This window comes from Xylocopa sonorina, chromosome 1 (assembly GCF_050948175.1).
Source record: "Xylocopa sonorina isolate GNS202 chromosome 1, iyXylSono1_principal, whole genome shotgun sequence".
Lineage (NCBI taxonomy): Eukaryota > Metazoa > Arthropoda > Insecta > Hymenoptera > Apidae > Xylocopa > Xylocopa sonorina.
Window position 1 is genome coordinate 10,312,957 of NC_135193.1, and position 21,406 is coordinate 10,334,362.

Sequence of the window (21,406 nt, forward strand, 5' to 3'; positions counted from 1 at the left end):
CCCGTCAGCTGCTCGCTACCCTCCAGCCACGGGATACGTTGAAAACAACGTTCCCGGAACCAGGTACATCGACGTATCGAATGCCAAATGAATGTTCCGTAGTCGAGAGTCAAGATCGTGGCGTATGCGCGTTCGTTGAGGAACGAATCAGGGTTATCTTGGAGCCGATAGCGAAGCGGAACGGAGGAGGACGTTTTTCGGAGGCGAGACGATCGGCACAGGTGAGAAGGGAATCGCAGCGAACCTTTTTACGATCGCGTCCACCGACGTCAGAGCGCGCCATCGGAGACATCGCCGGAGACATTGGGGTGAATTTATAGCGGGACTTTTACGAGCGACCTATTTCAACCGCGTGCGCTACAGACTCGAATATGAAACGAACGGACGGAAACATTGTGCCGCGTGTTCCGTCTCGCGCGACGCTATTGTCGCCACGCATCCCGAAGGCAGATCGTAAAATTTTGTATTAATGCTCCTCGCCGTTGGACCACGGATTACTCGCTCCTAGCTACGTTCAAAATTAAACCTGTCAGTCAGTTTCGCCTTGGCGGGTGTTTGAAAAAAAAAAAAAATAAAATAAAACTCGATGGAACTTCCGAATCGTATCCTCCCTTCGAGAAGCGAAGACCTCGAACGGAATTTTATCACTCCGAACTCTTCCCTTTCTCTTTCTAGTTTCCTCGCGATAAGTCAGGCGAGATTTTTCAGAATACCGTCCGCTCGGTATCCTCCGCCTCTGGTGAACACGATAGTGTATCTTTCCGCGGGCACGTATAGACGCGTCAGGCCACATTCTCCGCGAGGAAGTGCGGGCGTGGACGTATTAGAAGCGTCTATAAATCGCAGCGATCCGAAGAGCCGGGAGCGTGTCAGCGCTGGTATCGTGGCATTAGAATAATTCGAAGGCAAGAACAGCAACAGCAGCAGCAGCAGCAGCAGCACGCGCGAGGCCCCCGGCACCTCGGTAGCCTCCATTAATACCGTTCTGCTCGGAGCGCGGGAAAATAATTGACCCTGGTGGACGGTGTCCGGGCCCAGCTGGAAATCGGACTGTTGTTTGGCCGCGTAGGGCGCAACGGTGCCCCGTAACCATCGATAAGATCTGTAATCCGCGCCACCAAATGGGCCCCACCTTCCTCTTTAACTTTCGACGCTCCCTTCAGCGAGATTCGGTGGCCCGAAATGCTCGACGCGGACTCCCGACGCTACCTTGGGAACGATCGCTCGATCGCCGGATAAACCGCCGGACTATACAACTCCTTCGACGGTTAGACTAAATAGTCGTGTATTCGTGTCTGGAAATCATACGTCGAACCTGTTTGTTTCCGAGCTACGCGACTGCGAGAGTTCCATTGGAAAATTTTCCACGCGAGAGCTTAATTAGTTCGTATCGACGAGGAAATTGGAGGAGGATTCCGCGCGGATGTAACCCAGAAATAAGCGAGCGCAGATCGCAATCGCGGGCACGGCTCATTTATCATAATTCATACGGAACACCTCGAATTCTTCGCGATAGATAGGATCGCGAGCGTCACTCTCAATTAACCGCTCGTTTCTAAGCTGCTTCCTCTCGGACGGCGCTAATAAACACGGTTAAAACGGATCGTTAGGCGAAATAAAAATTCCGTTAATGGCCTGTTGATAATCTTCCCGAACGAGCCGATCGGAGCTCGCCCGTGGTGTTATCGTACGAAATCTTCCCTCGTTCTCTTTTCACCCTTCTCGACGATTAATTGATACATCGACGGAGCTTCCTCCCGTCTTCTCGGTTTCTCGTTCCAAAGATTGATTCGGGGAGACGTTCGGAATTTCGAGACTTTCGGATAGGAAGCTCCGTAGGGTTTCGAACGCGTGAAAATAGCCCGGTTGGTGTGAAAAATACGAAGAAAAGAAGGAGATGAGCATCGACGAAAACACCGGGGCCAGGATCTCCCGGGAGTGGAGATGAATGCGCCGATTATCACGGCCGGTAATGTTCTCGGAAGCATGAAGCGGCGATGCTTCTGGGCCCGTTCAGTGTCGCCTTAAGCAGCCCTCACATCGTTCTAACGATCGTTACTTCTGTTAATACCTTCGCTGATGTTCCGCGAGCTTCGAGCGCGATAATCGATCAATTATATTAGCACGCGCATCGTTAACGAAGATGCTATAGAAGCGAGATGATCACTATGGACAAATTTTTTGCAAATGGCAAATTTCTAACCATTAAAATCATATTATAAACTACTTGCAAGATATTATACTAATCCGATGAATGTCTCGAAGAATATCAAATCACAATTAGAACCTTGCGCTATCAGTGTCTTCGATTCTTTCTATAGTAGATACTTCGCACGATGAAATTTACTTTCGCTCCACTGGCAATAGAGAATTTCACGTTTGTTCGTCCGTTTGTCCACCTTGACCCGACTGAACGCTCAAGAATCGCACCGCGTTACTTAGCAGACGGTAAGCGGAATTCAGTGGAGCGGCTATCGTCGTGGCGATCGAGCCACTTATTCGAGAGATGATCGGAGACGGATTTTCGGTGTGAACCCGGGTTAACGGTGCTCAGCATTCGCCGAGTCGGGTTAAGTCCGGTCCAGGTGCCGCCTGCTATGCCAGCCGGTGAGATGTTGCTCCTGGTGGACCTGATCGAGCTCGCTCGTGCCATTGACCGCCATTGACTCCCCCACGTACGACACATTGCCCGACGTGTCCGCCATGCCGGCCTGTTGCTCGACTCTGTTGGTATTTATTAAGGACTTAACTATAATACAAAGATAGCTTGCGCGTAAATCACCGCGCGATATGATGCTACTCGACAGGGCTTTTCACGGTACGTGGTAAAATATTACACGTACGTTTGTTCGAAATAGTCGGAGAAATTGGACGATGCGAGTTTTCAACTGAGCCTAGCGTTCGTCGTCTTTTACGAATATTAAGTCCGTCGAACGCGGGGATGTAAGAACAGTGTTCGTGAACGAAAGAACGGTAATTTAATTAGTTTTCGCAGCTCGTGCAATTGGCACGGTCGCAAACGCAACGCATGCCCAATTTGGGAAATTGTAATGCAGAACGACGAGGAATAACGGGCGATGGTAAACGAAATTAATGGATCTAAGGTGCTGGCTGATGGACTTATGGACTCTTAATAACTCCGGGAGACCCCATTACGGACACCTTAGGATCGATGGATCATCCGTCATTGCTCAATCGTCCGATCGATCCAATTACGGTCTCTGTAGCGCCCGATGATCCCGTCGACTCGACCCGTTGATCTATGGGGCTCATATATTGTAATCGACTAATCGAAAGGCGCGCGCGATGACGTCCGCGAATGACTAGAGCCAAAGAAAGAGAGAGAGAGAGAGAGAGAGAGAGAGAGAGAAAGAAGGATCAATACGAGTATTTTTCTTCACGATCGATCGCGCACAATGCTTAGTTTAAACGATTACATAGATCCTTACCAAGAATCATCGCGAGCCATTAAAACGGTGTCGAATTAAAGCTTCGTTATGTGAATTGTCGACCAACAATGCGTTAATTATAGGCCGTGAAAGAATCACTTGAATCCATCATGCTTGACGATTTTTGCCCCTCTGCGAGTCTGGTTCTTCTCGTTGTGCGTTCAGACGTGCTTTGTAGAAAGTTAGGAAAATAAGGAACCGAGACGCGAGTACATTCGTGCCAAGAAACTAAGATTAATTACGTATGGGATAACAGCGTTGCCTTCGAACTCGACAGATATCGCTGGGAACTACAAAGAAAAACGCGACCTCGTGGGACCGGAAACCGAACGGCGTACCGCGCGAAGTTTGGGCGATTTCGCTAGGAAACGGGACACTTCCGGAAACCGAAACGGTCGACGACGTCGTCTTTCACAGCTCCGGCTCGCCGCGTGGGCGTACCGAAAGTTCAGTGCGGTCATATCGCTAGGGACGCTTTAAATATACGCTGCCGCATAAACCGTAAATCCGCTCGGCCGTGGCGGTAAGCCGAATCCAGCAAACCAAAACTGAACCTGCCCCGTCTTCGACGTACCCCCGGAAACTGGGAACACTGCCCGCGGGATCGCGAATTAGTGGGCGTCGAAAGTGAAACGCGGATCGAGTTCACCGCGAATCCTCGAAATTGCGATCACCCCCGAACGGACATCGATACTTCTCGAGGAATGACTCTATCGTACGCATTTCCACCGGCGATTTCCGCGTCCCATAAATTCGCACCGCGCGAAATCCCGATAATTCAAAGCGTACACCGCGACGGAGGACGATTTCGTTTCGAGCCGCGTTCGATACAGCTTTATTAAAAGGGAACCGAACACGAGCAGGGGGATAGGTAACCGCGGCTTCCCAGGCGCAATCGCGCCGCCGCGATTGGCCAACGCTTCCTCCGGCTGTCGTCCAAATTTGGAGGGTTTCTATCGTTTCGAGCGAGGCCTGCGAGCGACCGCCTCCGCCGCTGATTTATCGGTAATTTACCTCGGGGCCACCGTCGAGGGATACATAAATCCTGTATCAGCGGTTTACATCGGACGGCGCGCGACGCGTGTCGCAACGCCGCGGTCTCTCGGTGGCGCTCGATATGGAGCAGGTTCTAGGCCGATCGCGACGATGGGATCTCGCGATTTCGACACTAATATCGCGGCTTTTCGACGTCCCGACGCGGTTCAAACTGACTTTCTAGCGGTGGCCGCTGGTAGTGCCCCCAAGTATTAGGTGGCAATTTAGAGCCGAGCAAGTTGGATGCGTAACGAGAGACAGCGCGCGCGGCCAAATAAGTGGATATACGTATCCGTGGCAAGTGGGAAAAGACGCGTTTTTTCCTCCGCTCCTAAAGGTAACCTTGGTTCGCCAAGGGATTCGCTTAGCGCGCCGCTTAAAGTGGGTCTCGCCTAAATCGCTGTATCTCGCTGTCTGCTATAATTGGCGAGGCCGGGGCAGAAAAAAAAGGATTGGATATATGATCTCACGACCTGAACCGGGATCGAACCTGGCGAAAAGGGAACGGAAAGGTGGCTGGTAATGAGATTTTCTAACCGTGGAAACCGCACGGTAACGACGGCGACGAGAGGACGAGAGTACGAGAAGAGGGCGTGTGCACGAGAGCCTTTTATTAAGGTCCCTCTGGTCACGAGCCGACCGCCCTCCCCCTCCCGGTGGTACCAGTAGATCGGATCGACGACTTTCGGACCCGATGCTTCGCCTACAGCGCCGCGGAGGTGAGCTCATTAATTCAAATAAATCGCTTTATGCATCGCCGCGATCTCGAAAGAGTTGGGGAAAAGAAAGCAACAGTTCCCGACGCTTAGCCTGACCAAGACGAATGGAATAGCTCGCGCATGGTTCCTCCTTATCTCCGATGCATTCCACTCGAACCTTGCCCCCGCGGTCGCCGCCTTACGCGCTCGCAACAGCCCGCGTTATCCCTTTTGCTCGTTCAACGATTATTGCCTGGCTCGACCGAGAGCTGACGATTTGCTTCTGAATTATTCTCGTTGTTATACTAGCGGTAATACGGTGAAACACCGTCGACTCTAGAGTTTTCGAACGATTCTTTACGAGCTTAGATAATATTCAATGGTCAATTGCGAGAAGCTTCCAGCCGCGATAGCTTGTTCTCCGTCTCTACCCGAACTAGCGTTCGCGCGGGCATGTAAATTTGATTAACGATCGTTTCGCAGCCGCTTCTGCTAACTAACGAGCGTAATCGAGCCGGTGGACGCAAGCCCAGCCCCCCTCCTCCCAATAAGACGAAATCTTTCGTTTGCACGAGCGCAAAGTCGGTCGTGCAATCTGGCATCTCGAGTTTGCGGAGGCGTGCGCGCCGTAACCACGTGCGCGAGCACGCACGATACGCATCTTGCGCACCGTTGCGAGACGGTGCCGAGGCGTCCCCGAAGTCGCTTCACTTTCAATGAAAACGCCCTAAAGATCTGCTATGCGATAAGCATAGAAAAAAGTTTTGTCGAAGTTACAGAAATTCGTCGATTCCTAAAAAAATTCGTGGAAACCTTATCCGAGAGTATCGAGCATACGCTGATCGATTCGAACTCGCACGAAAGAACGTACATCGACACGGCGAGGAATCCACAATGGGATATCAATTAACAAGAATCTCTCTTCTCTCGCAATCATTTTTTCCCGGCTCGGGCCGTAGCAGCCTCATTAAAACCTCCCTACCATTCCGGCGTGAGGTGCACATAAATCCTCCTCCCTTTCCGTCTCTCTCTCTCTCTCTCTGGTTTTCGTATCTCGAGCCCGGGGGCCGAGGAGCGCGGTCGCGCGCACGTACCATAGCCGCCTGCAACCGACTCTATTCCGCAAGGACATCGCTCGCGGGGTGGCTCGCGACTTATTTAAATAACATCTCCGTTATGGTAATGGAGCATGGTAATAATGGTAATAACCGCGTTGTAACAGCCACGAAAATGGGCCACTGTGGCTGGCTCGTCGTTCCACGACGACACGGTATCCTCTTTATCGTGAGCGGTGCCGCGTTGCTCGTACCGCGAGGCCAGCCAACCGCTCGTGCTCGCTTACACGCCTCGTACACGGGCCCACTATTCATCGGGGCTGGACACGTTGGCCAGCTTGTAAAAGCCCTTGGAGCCTTGTCGCGCGCGTTTGTCAACCGAGTCTCGAGGTAAAAAGATGCCTAATTGCAGGCGAATCCTCTCGAGGGGTGTGTTCGGCGATTTTACGGATCGTAAAGCGAACGCGTGGAACAGTTGTATAGATTTTCTGGTAAAGTCTAAGCAGATTCACATCTACGATGCAGATTTGACGAAAAGATCGCGATTAGTAGAATCGAAGTCATGAAAAACGAAAATGAAATCCGATGGAAGCAAGGTATGCCCGGTGGTACATAGTTACGCGGAGTTTAATGAATGGAACGCTGTGTTCGCCGGATGACTAACGACTACGGGTATTCGATTACGAGGGATCCGTGCTAGACACAGTCTAGCAGGGACTTGCGAAACGCAATGCACGTTGACACACGGCTTCGCCGTCTGCGACCTGCTCACGCCTATGCACCGAGCGAGTGCATAGATGCAATGCGCGAGTAGCGTACATTGTTGCCCACTCGCGAGCCAACGTTCTCCGTGCTTTACAATACCCTCGCCGTTCGATTATCGAGCAAAGTCATTCAAACACAAACCGAAGCGAGATACTACCATTGGAAAGAAATAGTTTTCACAAAAATTCCAACGCGAAACGTCGAACCAAACGAAAGCCGCTGAAGACTGCAATTTCCAATTGCTTGGGTCCTTTTTAATTCCACGCGAACGGAGCACGTTGGATTCGCCGGATCGTTTCGGTTGCCCTCGAATTACCGTCTCGCTTCCACCTTTCGCGATCGCTAGAACCGGCGAACATTGGCGCACGAACTCGCTCAATACATTCGCGCGCGCAGGAACAACGTTACCGGTAACGCTGTCAGCAGCGCGGGGCCGTTCAGCAGACAGGAAACAAAGTGGGCGCATCTTAATGGATTACACTTGTAGGCATCGCCTACTGCGTGTCCGCGGGCCCCTTATATCGCCAATTATAGTGTACGTTCGACGTATAAACACGGTATTTTATTAGCGAGACCAACGAGCTTCGACGCGTGCACACACGCGCGACCAATATTTTAGCCTTCTTCGGAGCGCGGAAAGCGAAATTCCGGCTCGATAAAGGCTAATAAAAACCGCGTTCGCGAAAAATCGCGTTCAACCCTTTACAACCACGATGTTATCCGCTTATTAAAAAGGGAAGTAACGAGGTAAACGGTCGAACAAATGGATCCTCGTTTTCGAACGGACTGTTGTTTCTGGTTTATCACCGAGCGACGATAATTATGTAATAAATGGACAAGTGGGGGTTTCGAACAATGGAGTTAGCCCCTCCGATTTCTATTGATCCGTGAAATTGTCTAAAATAAACAGCAGACGGTCAGATTAGCCCAAGGCGATCCGGTAAATACCTTATTGCGCGTTTTACGCGTCTCGGTGGTGAAAAAGGCGGCGAGAGCGGCCGGGAGCGGTTTCCAGGCGACTCGAACGCCTGCACAAGCGCTATCGGCGCCCGGCGACGCGCGGCCTGTTCTCAATGGCCCATTGTGTCGTCCGATCGGCGCGAATTTTTCGCCGATCCCGTGGCGGACTCGCGTGGCCGCCCTCGATAGGCAGCAACGGGAATAAATTAACGTGGCAGTTAAACGTATCCGCGCGACGCGACGGCCGCGCGTGTATAATCGCGCGCGTGTCGTAACGCGTCCATTGTGCGCGAGAACCGGCTTCGGAGCGCGTCCTGCGACCGGCCGGCCGCCCGCCCGGAGGAGGAAGTATCGCGCCTCGTATTTTTCGACTGCCCCGTCAATGAATTATCATTCCAGTTCTTCTCTCCACCATTTTTTCTCCTCCCCAAATAAAATCGTATCGATCGAACGAGCCACGGAAATAAATATTATCTACGAACGTTTCGCGAGTGGCGTCGAAGAGTCGTTCGATCGATGTTCGAAAGATGCCGTGAAAATTTGCGAATTCTACACAGAGATACAAGAGTAACTTGATCCGTGTTCGGTGAGGAAGATCGTTCGTTTCGGGATACGGTTCACTCGGATCGCCACGGGCGTCTCCCACACCCAGCGAGCCAATTAATAAACCGACAGCCGTATCGATCCGGTTCTCTCGAAACGGCCGGTCAATATCTTTTTCACCCCGGGCACGCCTTGCAACGCGCGACGCGCGGTGCGTATATACGAATCTCTCGTGTACCCGAGGAGGGCTCGTATCGCAAATCTCGTGGAGAAGGAGCCCGCGAACAGCGGCGGCGGCGGTGGTTCAGGTAGAGTGGAAGTGGCGAGATATAGAAGACGGAAACGCTATCGAGGTGTACGGGTGACTAAGGGTACCCCTGATTCCCCCCCGTTCCCCAAACGATCGCTCGAATCTCGGATCTCGATACCGCGGCGCGAGTGTCCCGGCTGCTGCCGGCGCGGTTTCGCGCCCGATAAGTTATTCCGCCACGGTTTGCTGGCCGGTGATAGGCGGGCGCCAAGACCACCGACCGTCTGGGAATGTGTCCCCCATGAAATCGGGGCCTCAGCTACGCGCTGCCGCGATTTAAGCGGCGCTGCATTATCGAACAATGCGTTCGAGACTGGGGCCGCGCGATAGACCGCGAACTCGGTTGTCCGGATCGAGAAAAGGATCTTTGTTGCTCGGCTGGCTGGTGACACTCGATTCTTAGTCGATAGCGTATTTATAGATTTGCCACCCTCGGCTATCGGAGGGTGGACGATACTGTCGCGGAGAATCGACTGTCGTCGAGGGTGCGTGGCTGCGAGGGTGGATGCGTACGGTTTATTGACCGTCGATAGGAAATCTTCGTGAGAGGGGAGGTCATTCTTTCGTGAACACGGGGTTCCTCGTTGTCACACCGTGTTAAACGGTCGCGCAATTAGAAGTTGAAGTTACGATCGAGCGCGTGACATACTCAAGCGCGCGCGCAAAGAATCGGTCAGAATTCCCCTAGACCCATAAAATTCCTACGTTACGTATTTTAAGCACATGTAAATTGAATAAATATACATGCAAATTGACCAACAGCTCATAAACATCTGCTACCGGGGAGCATTTCTGCAATCCAATAAACTTATCTTTATAGAATAGCAACGAGCACCTAATTCTAATTTACTAACGGAACGACATTTCCACGTGGCAATAACTCGATCTTTATGGAATACAAATCGACCACCTAACTAATCATACTTTCCCGTATTATCAACACTCCTATCGGCATTTCAAATAAAATTATACCCAGTCGATAATGCGTCGCGTTTACAGGAGAACGTTGTAGACGTTACGTTCTCGCACATCTTTTCCCGGTATCAGGAGGGGGGGTCGCGAGGCCCGGGGCCCGATCGCGTGGCGATTCGATTCTTAATTACATACATGACGGAACACGGGAGCAAGGAGAACAGGCGGATAACACGGCCGTAAAGGTCTCTCGGTTGGTGCTCGCAGCATTTTTCAACGCGACTGGCTTACACATCGGGTCAGCGAGAAGTGGCTTTTTAAGGAGCGTTTTATTTTTGTAACTGGACGCGACCACCGTTAATCCCGACCTTCTTGCCACGCCGATGATCCGTCCGATAAATTCCGCGAGGCTCGCGCCCAAACGGCCAGGACCGTCCCTTCTGGCCATTATACCGGCCTCTCGGGCATTTATTATCGCCGATAGCAACAATGTAACACGCCAACAACGGGGCCCCGCGCTCGATCGAAAGTGCCAGGGAGTTGACCAGGCCAGGAACTGGAAGCTCACGGTTCGAGACGAAATTGGCGGATTGAAACGCGAAATTTCGTGCCTGCAACGCTCACTCGATAGATGACCCCAAAGACTTTTGCGCGGCACTGTATGCTGAATTTTCTATGGCTGGTCCGATCGTGGACGTAGACGGTGAGAAAGAGTGTGATTGTACAATGCGTAGTGCGAACATGTCTGATCGTGGGGGGTTAAACATAATTGCAGCTGATTTTTTCCATCGATCTATACTCCGCCGCGGTGGTACGTCGAGATTGAGTGCTCGTGTGATTGAAAGCCCGCGAGATAAATGAAGGTAGAAATTAGATAGCCGTGAACAGTGTGCGAGAGCTAATTGAAGGATTTCATTTTTCTGTCTTCGCATGTGAAACACGGTGGAAACACTTCGGCCGCGTTATCGCGGTCAAAGAGAGACCACAAACGAAGTGGCGGTCATATTTAAGAAGCAAAAAATTCCAAGTAATAACGTTCTTTATAGATTTTCTGCGTTACATTGTTGAGGTTGAACTCTCGCATGATTGAAGGCTTGTGAAACAATCGAATGGATTGCGCGGAAAGTTAAACGGAAATATTTCGTTGGCAAAAGAAATTCAAGGAATAGCGTGAGAGCGTAATGAAAATTGAACGAGAAATGACAGCTACCGTCTATCGTTATCGTTATCATCGGAAGAAGACGACGATTACGAAAGATGGTTTTGTAGATTTTCGAAAGTCCAGTAAAAGGAATGCGAACAAAGGATGTGGTCCAGGCGAAAATATGCAATTGAAACGAATTAGAAAGTTGGATTTAAATTATTTTCAAGGCTCCTGAGAGCGGGTACCGGAGCAGGCTAGTGCTCGCGGAGGTAAAAAGGATCAGGATAATCGACACCGTGGCCGGCTCTCGTTCGGCTTATAATCGGCGCGGCTTCGTTAAACGGTGCGCGACGTGCATGGTAATTAAGCGGCGTGGCGTAATCCGCTTTAAAATCGCGATAAATCCAGCCCCACACCCCTGTTGTCAACGCGCCTTAAGAACCGTACAATCACTCGCAACAATTATTTCGTGTCGCTTGAAATTAACGGCGACTCCGCGTCTCGGATCCTGAACGCCGCTGCGAGAGTGCTGCGGCTCGATAATATTTTCTGCGAGATAAACGTTTCCAAATCGAATCGCATCGAGGCCCGTGAAAAATCGCCAACCTGTTGCCAATCGAGTCCCGACCGTTCGCCTTTCAGCTACCACCTTTAAGACGGCATATCTGCGACATTCTTCTCGCGAAATTTTCATAATTGAATTCGAATATCGATTATCTAACTCATAAATAATGTAGTGAATAAATTTCGTTCTACTAATTCTGTTGGTCACCGTAAAAATATGGCCAAGGTGGTCCGAGAAACGGTGCGTGGTACTACGGGGATTCGGCCAATTTCAAGTAGATTCGGTCAAGCCTCCGTCAGACCGACGGTGAAAGTAGAAAAGTTCCATCGAGAGCGGTCTACTCTGATCGCTTTTCAAGCGACCATGCGATTCTCTGATTCCAAGTCCAACGTTTTTGGTTATTACACGCTCGAAGCAACGGACGTTGCAGCTAATATTTAATAATAATATCCGTGTTTAAATCACACAGCCGACGGTGCATCCCGATTTCCGAGTTCGCTCTAAGATCACACACCGTGTAACGGTTCCTATCACTGCAGATTCTATTTCATCGGCGCGTATCGCTGCTGGTCGATCGGTCGCCTCCGGGTACTTCGACGGCGGCGTTAAAGATCAACCAACGCGATATCCTCCATACATGGAGCTCATAATCCGGTTAATCAGAATCGAAAGAGGCACACGAGGAACGTCCGTGTGTCCCTCTCTGTCCTTGATTTCAGTTATTTATCAATTATCCGATTTTTCGCTCGACGATTAATCGTCGCTTCGCGACAAGGTACGAGGAAGGGTTCGATTCGAATCGTTCAGGGACGTTCGTTCGACGGCGAACGTTCGTTCTCCGGTCCATCGTGCGCGTTGGATGTTGAGCGACGAGCGGATATCGACGATCGAGCGTAAGTAAGTGCGATCTACGTCCGCGTCTCGACATCCGGTACCGATGGCTCCGCTGGGGAAACGAATAACGCGCCACGATTAAATCTATGGTCCTGCCCGCGGAGGACTTCCTACAGACGTTCAGTCGCCTCTATCTTCCTTCTGCAAGATCGATCGAGGAAAATGCGGATCGCAGAGTATAAATAAACCGAGCTATCTCTGGAGCTGTGCTATTTAATCTTTTCCTCGTCGATTTTAATGGAAATTGAAGGTTTCATTCCCGAGGAAGCATAAAAATATTTAACTGCCTGACGCGAAATTTTCCAGTGATTAAGAGAACACGAATTTCCAATCCGCGGTGTGGTCGATAAATAGATAAAATTGCTGATAGAAAGAGAAAGTGTTTCGAAGGAATGTCCGGTGTCTGAAATATGCAAGGAACTCGCGCGCTATCGATTTCACGTTCTTACAATCGCCATAAAGTACTCTAAATCAACCTGTTCGAACGATAACGACAACCTGTCAAATAAATTCAGACGAGAAACAAGATGGACTGAGAATTTCCGCCATATTCGCAGGCACGTATTCGCGCGTATTCGCTGGAAGGTATCAATTCGATCGATCGGATCGGTAGAAACGGTCCCCGTTTAAAACTCGCTACTTTCTCTCGCGGATCTAATGAGAGCCCATGTGACGAGTTCATTTCACGTTACACGGTTGTTCTGGCGCGCGGGCGAGATCTTAACACGGGCGAAACGAACGCGGAAAGTGAGACGAACGGGAGGAGAGACGGAGAGAAATTGAGGAAAAGAGAATGATCAATTTCAAGGACTAGCGAAAACGAATAATGTATCGATCGTTTAACACAAGATCTGATAGAGGCCGTGTTCGAAGGTGGTATATGAACCTGCCACGCTCTCTTGATATCGAGACTTTCGGATTATGTAAATTATTTAACGCGTTTCCAGCACTCGCGTTTGGATACGGGGCCGTTAAAAACTGTGGCCAATTTTTCCAATGAGAAGATAAGCTTGCGGGGTATGACAAATTTATACGGTGGCCAGGGTTCCTGTCGATATAAACAGTCGAAACAATTTTATGTGGCGTTTACCAGATACCGTGACATTTTCAATGGGCAAGTTTGAAAAATCCCAAAGTTCCACGAATTCGACGCCCCTCTTTTCTCTCGCGAGTCGCTCGATTATCGCTCCAGCGGAGAAATACGTTCGTGGCGCGAACATTTTTACGGCGCAATGTCGCGTACCATTTTCTAACCGCGTAGAACGACCGGCGTGTACGCATAATTTGACACGTTCGATCGGAGAATACGGTGAACATTCTGCCGTGTCACCGAAGGCAACGTGGACGGGTGAAATTATTACAGCACCACGGCCACGGTATCTCGACGTGGACGATACCAGTTACTCTTACATACGTGGCAATACGGCACGATTCCCCGGCGCGACGTGTGGGTGACCGAAGCGGGCACGAGCGCGGCACGCACACGCGAGAGCCTGCGTGAGCGTTAACGCGCCGAGAGGGCACACCCGCGCCTCAGGCACGCGCGGTCCGTGCGCACGCAATCCGCGCGACAGGAATCGAGAAAACCGCGCGGCCTTACACGATCCCGTGTTCCGTTCGTAGATCAGGTGGTGGTTAAGGGGGCGTTTACGGGATTCCGCGAACGATCAAAACCGTTCGTCGTCGAGTAAAATTGATCGCAGCGAACTGTTCGAGGTTCTCCGTCGAACAATTTTGACAGTGGTGGTTCCCTCGGTGGTTTCGCTCCAAGTCTGCTCCGCCAAACGAGCGGTTCGTCTCGGAATTATCGAGGCACGAGCCATTTTTCCGAAAACGTATCCCCGCGCGGCGGTAAGCGGTCGCGGCCGCTCGCGCGCTCTCACAATACTCGCGCGAGCGCGTAATTTATACCGTACGATTTCTATGATTTAGTGCGGCAGCTCGGGCCTTTCTTAAGTACCTTGTGCCTGACGTGTAACCATTTGTTACGTTTCTAAAAGTGCCTGTAGAGCGTTGCGCTGCGTCGTTGCGCGTATTTATTAAAATAGCAGGTAGACGCAGGTAGGAGCGTGGATGGGAGAGCGAGAAAGAGAGAGAGAGAGAGAGAGAGAGAGTCTCTGGAGGAAGCCAAGACCGAAATAGGTCGAAGGGAGACGGGGACCGAACGAAAGAGGGATGACGGTGAAGGGGGTGGGTGGAACAGAGGAGGGAAATAGCACCAGTTTCTTCCTTCCCGGCTCTCTGTCCGCCTCTCCCTCGGTGGTGAGTTTATACTGGTAGTACCAGACCCATTAGTAGTCGGTCTGGGGATCCGCTGGCGCTCATAAGTTAGCAACGAGCTGCCGCTGTTGACTTGCTCTTTGAATAAGTACTACTCGACTACTCCCCCGCGTGATAGCGACCCTCGTGTTCTCCCAGCTCGTCGCTCCCTCTCTCTCTCTCTCCCTTCATCCGTTTTACCCTTCGTGGTTTCGTCTCCCTTTCGCTGCTGTTCGACGTCCAGCTTTCCATCCCGTTTTCACCGTCGCCCTTCGCGTCGTCGCGAGGCGTCCCCTTTCTTCTTCTAGATTTCTAGATTTTTCCCTCTCGTTCGGAGATCATAGTCGCACGGAAATATGCGACGCTGGCGACATCGTGGAAAGGTGTGCACGCGCACGCTTCGCAATCGAACGAACGCGCGTTAATGTCTTTCCACGGGATTTATTAGATCCGTCCGATATCGGCGCGCGGCGACTTCTAAATATAGTCGCGCGGTTGAAAAGCGCCGCTCGAGGAGATCCTGATCCTCGACGAGGACGACCGGGTGCGCCCGACGATAACGAGGACGATCGGCCAGTTTGTTGTCACTTGTTTCCTCGTTACGGCTGCCGGATCGCCGGTGAATTGGCCTTAAGTGGATTAGATCGCGTTTCCGACGCGATCGATTAAGCCGACATGAATTCTGATCGATACGCGGATAACGGCTCGGCGTTCGATCGCTGGAAATAGTTTTCGCGGTGCTAAAAATACAATCGAAGAATTTGCTGGCTGTTCGCGTTCAGCTCTCAGATGATGGAGGTACAGTACGGCTGGAAATTATCGTGGAACTCCAGCTGGATCGCGCGTGCAAAGTAAGCTCGTTGGTAAGCTGAAACGCATCCTCTCCTCACGTGACTATCGGCCGATCGATAAATCATGAGGCAGGCCACTTGACACGCGTTTCTCCGGGCCCCCTCGCTCGGGATCGGCCGGTCGATCGCTCGCGTTCGGTAATTACATCGATTACACACCAATTACGTGGCCGCTCGGCCGGGCATTGATCGCGTGAAGAAAAAACCCGCCGCTCCCGTGAGCACGACTCCTCGGACATGTTAATCTTCCAAGTAACGCCACGTGCTCGAACGCTACACGATTATTATTTCGCTGGCTGGTGAGGAGGAAAAAAAAAATTGACGTCTTATTCGGAGCTGGAAGCGAGGAAACTGCTCGGGAACTGCTTCGTAATTGAATAACACAGAGTGGGTTATGCACGAGCAGAATGAAGCTTTCGTACGGAGTACGTGCGTAGAGAATTGAGAAATATTTGATTCATGTTTGACACGCGTGAACATTGAACGATTTACGAGATACCCGCCAATAAATATCGCATTTTCCGTGCTTGTCCGTGAAATATTCGCGGCCCAGTGTTTCCTCCACGCGCGGAGGTATTACCATACCGATCGTAAAATAGCGACCTTTCCTCTTCCATTTATTGGCTCCCATTAATAACGCTTTTAGACACGCCGACTCCTTCTAATCTCTTCGCGCAATTAAATTCGTTGGAAACGTACGTAGAAAATTTTGAAATCCATAGTGTTTCTCTACGCTTAATAATTTTCGATACGTTAACCTAAAACCTAACGTTAACTTAAATCGTGAAACCGAACGATTCCACTTTTGTATGAATTCCACAAATTTAATGCAAGAACGTGTGATTAACGCTTGAAAATGGTCCTCACAGGCATCACTGAAACGGAAGTTTTTAGCCATTAAGTAACAAACTTGTTCACACTCTATTCTCGCATCAGATATCGATATACAATATTTTAAACGATCTTTTTCTACCTCGTCTAATTTCCGACTAACATTCAATCAACTTATTTCGAAGCAATCGGTGCTCGGATTGCTCTCATTAATCAGAAATTTTCCGCGAGTAATTAATCCGAGGCCACGCCCGCTCGTAATAATCTGATTTCGAGCTAAACGCTACTTAACACATCAACGACGCCATTATAACCAGAATGATGTAATAAAATCGATACGCGTTATTTTCCCATTACCGACTGGTTTTAAATGAAACATTCGCGACAAGGAGGCGACTCTCGATTCATTTTCGACCGGCTCGCTACGCATAAAAACGAAACCCCTCATTGGCACCTGTAATTATCGTCTAGCAATTATCTACAGTGATATAGGCGTTTCGGTTTCAGATCGGAGGGGGGGTGCGTGCCGATTCTTATCGAGATCTTCGTACGTTATCGCGCAGCTCATTTTCTCGGATACGCCAACGCCAGCCATATTTAATTACTGTCCAATGAGTCGTAAGCTTATTACCCCTTTGGGGAACGGCCGCTGCGCGGCGTTAAAGCTGAAATCAATCTCGCTCGAGATCGATTAGACGCGATCGCGGCCGGTCACGGGTGCCGCGGTTGAATCGATTTCGTTTTTCGATTTCTTCGCGGCGGGGAAACTGGCTGGCGGCGTCGATGGATTATTAAGTTTCATGGGGTACCGGAATAAAAAAAAAGGATGGAAATTATTGGCTGCATAAAATGTCCGTGATTAGAACGCGGGGGCCACGAGTGGGATGGAATCGAGATCGTATCGGGCCATCGTTGCCTGTTAATTAAATCGCTGATTTATTCCTCGTTTCGTAATCGAATCCGCGGTGTCCCGGCACCAGATTTCTGCACGACGGTTCGCGTGAAATTGGGTCACTTTTGGGTCGCAACCGAATAATGGGAGGGGGTGTGTCGCGTAATTTTGGATTATCGCAAAAATCGCACCTATTAAGAACCGTTCCGCGTACAGGTTTCTGAAAACAGTTTCGAGCGTAATGAACGATTGGCGAGTTAACAGTCTCGATAAACTGGTGATCTTAATGTCCGATCGCTCTCTGAACACCTAACGCTACGGCAAATGGTTTCAGCGAATAGAGTGGTTCAATTAATAGCGCGATAAATCGAAAGATCGACTGGCTACGCTAGAGGAGAAGTCTCATAACCGTGCAGGTACCCATATTAAACGGTCTCGCGCGTATAAACGTCGAGCGGAGCACGGTCGAGCGGAGTCGAAGATACGAGAGTACCTGCACGCGCCACAATTCACGACGGAAAACGCGGGTATATCGAACGCGGCTGGATAGTATTCGTGGCCTGGATACCGATTGATCGATACGTAGCGTACGCGCGAAATATAAGGGCGGAAACGTGGCCAATTAATCGCGTGTTATGAACCGAAAGTTTGGTTTGCTCGTGCGATTAATTAAACTCGATGTTAACTTAAGTAGTACGCGGGTAAAAGAGGCTCGAGGCGAATAAAATGTTTGCCATCGTTTCGGTCGACCGACATTAAAATCCAGGCGTCAATCTACAGGGTCCATTAAAGCATCGAGGGAATCACGGTCGTCCGGTAGGAAAAACTGGCCGTCCTATCGGAGACGGTCGCGTATAAAAGGGTGTACGAGCGTGGCAGGGAAGGTAGCGTCGAGCGTCATCAGGCAGGCAGGCAGGCAGGCAGCCGAGCCAGCTCAAAGAGGCTCGTGCTATCAATGAGAAGTGTTTTACAATGTAGAACCAGTAATGGTGCGTCGAGCAGGGCTCTGCACTGCGGGCGATACGCAACAAAACAATTACTAAATCCGCTTCGTTAGCCACCGGCCGGGCCCGCGACTCTCCGGTTGCTTGGCGTTTCTCTGTAGCACGCCACCATAAGTTAACAGCCGCCTCTCGTGGCCGGCCGGGCCGTGCGCGCGTTCGCCGTTGCGTTGTTACCAGTATCGAAGCTGCTGCGGGACTCGCGTAGCTAATAGGCTGCCTGTAATTTTAATTAGATCAACACCCGACACTGTATCCCCTTTCGAAGCGTGTACGCGATTTTTACGGCCCCGTCAATTTTTACTCGACGATCTCGAGCCGCTATGTCGGCGGCTATGCTTCTATTTATACCGCGGCTGGATCGACGCGAAATTAACGATGCTCCCGGTGGATGCGTACTACGTAGGATACATTAACGCGAAACATTACTGCGGTTGAAAAAATAGGACAACACACACCGCAGGAAATCCTAGACCACATGCAGAACGATAATAGTAGGTAATTAGTTGGTAGGAGAATTTTTTAAGCGATCGTCGACCGCGAGAGGAGGTGGAGAAACGCGTGGCCGGTCTCGAGCACCGGGAGACTTCGATGCCCGCGTAGGAAACGCGTCGCCATCCGAAACCTCTCTGGATCTGCGAAGGACAATGATCTCTGCTTCCAAACCGTTCGAACAGGATCGAATCGGGCATCGCAGGCAGAAACAACGAGGGTAGCGTAGATCGCGGCAGAATCAGAGCGTTCCTAGGCGAATATTAGAAAGTTATTGTGTCTTTATCTTTGACGATCGAGCCGTGTTAGGCTCTTAACGCGTGTTCGTGTTCGTACGTATGCACGTACGTAGTACACGTATCCATCCTGGTGGTAGGGTGTACGCGCGCTCGTAGGCTCGTTCGAGTTGAACGGTGCCGCGGCGGCCGTAGCGCGCGCCACAGAGCTATCGACATTCCCGATTGGACAAAAATCCGTAGCCGGGCCCCGTGACTCAGAACTGGAAGCACTTTACGAGACGGAGAGCCCGGCGTCACGTTTCGCGAATAAGGAGCAATAAATTACGCGGTATCGGTAATCGGCGGCCCGCACAAAACCCCATACGCGGCCCGGTTACCCTCCCCTGCCGCCCCTCGGTCCTGTTTCAGCCGCGGTTTTCTTCCCATGTCCACGTGTGCTGGCCGCCGCGCGCTCTGCGCCGCCCGTGATTTCGCGCCAATCAGCCGCTGAAACTCCGCCATTCTATGGAAATAAATCGCGCTATAAAACCACCGACGAGGTACAAGGAGGATTGTACTTATATGACCATTCGCCTAATGCATTTTTCTCTCCCAGCCGTTCGGTGTCTCTAGAAATCCCGTACCGTTTTAGCGTCACCCGCAACGCTGCTGTTATTCACTGCAGATCGTTCGAGTAACGTCTTATCGCGTCGTAGGTCGTTACATTAATTAAAACTTGTCAGAAGGCTTGGTCGATGTCACGAGAGAGTAGACGAAGAAGAAGAAGAAGTTTGAAGGATCAACGGAATTTCAGGCGTTTACTTGTTAAATGAATTTTGTACAGCGATATATCGCTCTTTTAGCAAATTGTTACCGATCTTAGTAGCAACTGTGCGATAACATTTGTCAATGTTTTAATCTACTAATTGCACAGCGAACACCTTGCCTCGATAAATAAATAAGCCCCTGTAAACTGATCCTCTTTCACCCGCGAGTAGCTATTTACTACTTACACCGAAGCTTGGTTCCCTTCCATAAACCTCGTCGACGCACAGGTTTTACGTAAGTCGATGCATCGGGGAACACGTACATCCACGTCGATGAGAGAGGAATAAGGCAGCAACACGTGACTGCCAAGCGGCATGCGAAATCCCCTCCGTGGAAGCGTACGTGCACGCGAGAGGGACGGTAGACGATCGGTAGGCATTGCTATTTGTCGAGATAGTATCTGGATGGGTGTAGCGAGTTATTACAGTCAGAAGAGCGGTCTCCGGCCGTCGATGGAAGACCCTGAACCCCGTAAAACCTCTTCCCTCCTCGTCCCTCTGCCGCGTTTCCACTCGGCTCCTCTTCATCTTTTATACGTTTGCCTCTTCGTCGTGGCGCAAGAAGCGGGAAACCGGAGAGGACGTTATCGATGGCGACAGCTCGACGAAATCCGTCGCGTGGCTATCGATTATCGGTTCCGGTGCCGCGCGCAAGACCCCCCACGCTATAAAGAATACTCCGCTGCGTCTACCCCGCTACACCTTCGCGTCCCTTCGCGTTCCATTTCTGTTTCTTATTTAATTCCACGTGTTAGCGCCGGCAATTTGATTTGCGGAACTTTCACGAGGGAATTGTACGCGGGTAATTAGAATTTAGATGGTTCGTTCGTCAAGAACTTGGCGCGGATCGCTATGGAAAACCGCGGAGACGCGAAATTCTGCCGAGACAATGATCCGCGAGTAAAACGAACCGTCTTCTACCCACCCGAACAGCCTCCATCCGGAGATACGTCGAGGTTCTGGGAGCGTGAGCAATTCCGGTTGAAGAGATACGATCGTAAAGATAAGAGGCAGCGTTTTGCAAGTTATCACGGGTGAAAGAGGCCATGGAAATGGCGCCTGTGCGTTTACGCAGCCGCGTGTGGGCCCTGCGAGTTGGCGCCAGGTTGACCATCGATCCGCCGCGGAACCAATAATTTACTATTGCGTGCGAACGGTAATAAAGACAATAATATCGCGTCGTAATGTTCGTATATCGTCGGGGTGCCCATTGTGAAGGCCCGCGGTGAGTCGCGGCCACCGTTATCGATAAACGTCGCGGCGAACGTCGCGCGGGACGCCATGGAACGCGTCGAGACGTTCGGACAACGAGCGCGGAAAGCGAGTTTCGCGCTGATTTATCAGCCCGTACGCAGCCGCCAGTAGAGGAAAGCTTCCGTTTCGGCCTCGCCCGGGTAAATGACGGCCAGGTTGTCCGCGAATGGCCGATATTTGTCAGCGCTCGATAGCGGCTCGTGGGTAAATCTTACTTTACCGCCCCGTACACCGTGGCGGCCCCGAGCGTTTCACGGTGTCCGTTGATTTAGTTATACGATTTTGGTGACTTACGATTTTTGTTAAAGTCGAGGTAGCTTTCAGAGTGTTGTTATCTTGCGTTTAGTGACGTTTATTGATCGCCGGCTATCTTTTATCGAGTCCCTATTGTCGGCTGGCAACTGTCGATTGCGGCGGATTGGATAGTAAGTGTCGCTACTTGGAACTGCGA

At 50.8% G+C, this 21,406-nt stretch overlaps 1 protein-coding gene across 1 annotated transcript in view; it reads left to right on the forward strand.

The window, feature by feature from the left end:
- The first annotated feature begins 4,787 nt into the window (after positions 1-4,787).
- Positions 4,788-21,406, forward strand: part of Eogt (EGF-domain O-GlcNAc transferase) — an 82,433-nt gene continuing 65,814 nt past the window's right edge. The window contains exon 1 of the mRNA XM_076906758.1: positions 4,788-5,203. Within this exon, the coding sequence (XP_076762873.1) occupies positions 5,179-5,203 (25 nt within the window). The 5' untranslated portion in view covers positions 4,788-5,178. The remainder of the gene's footprint in view (positions 5,204-21,406) is intronic.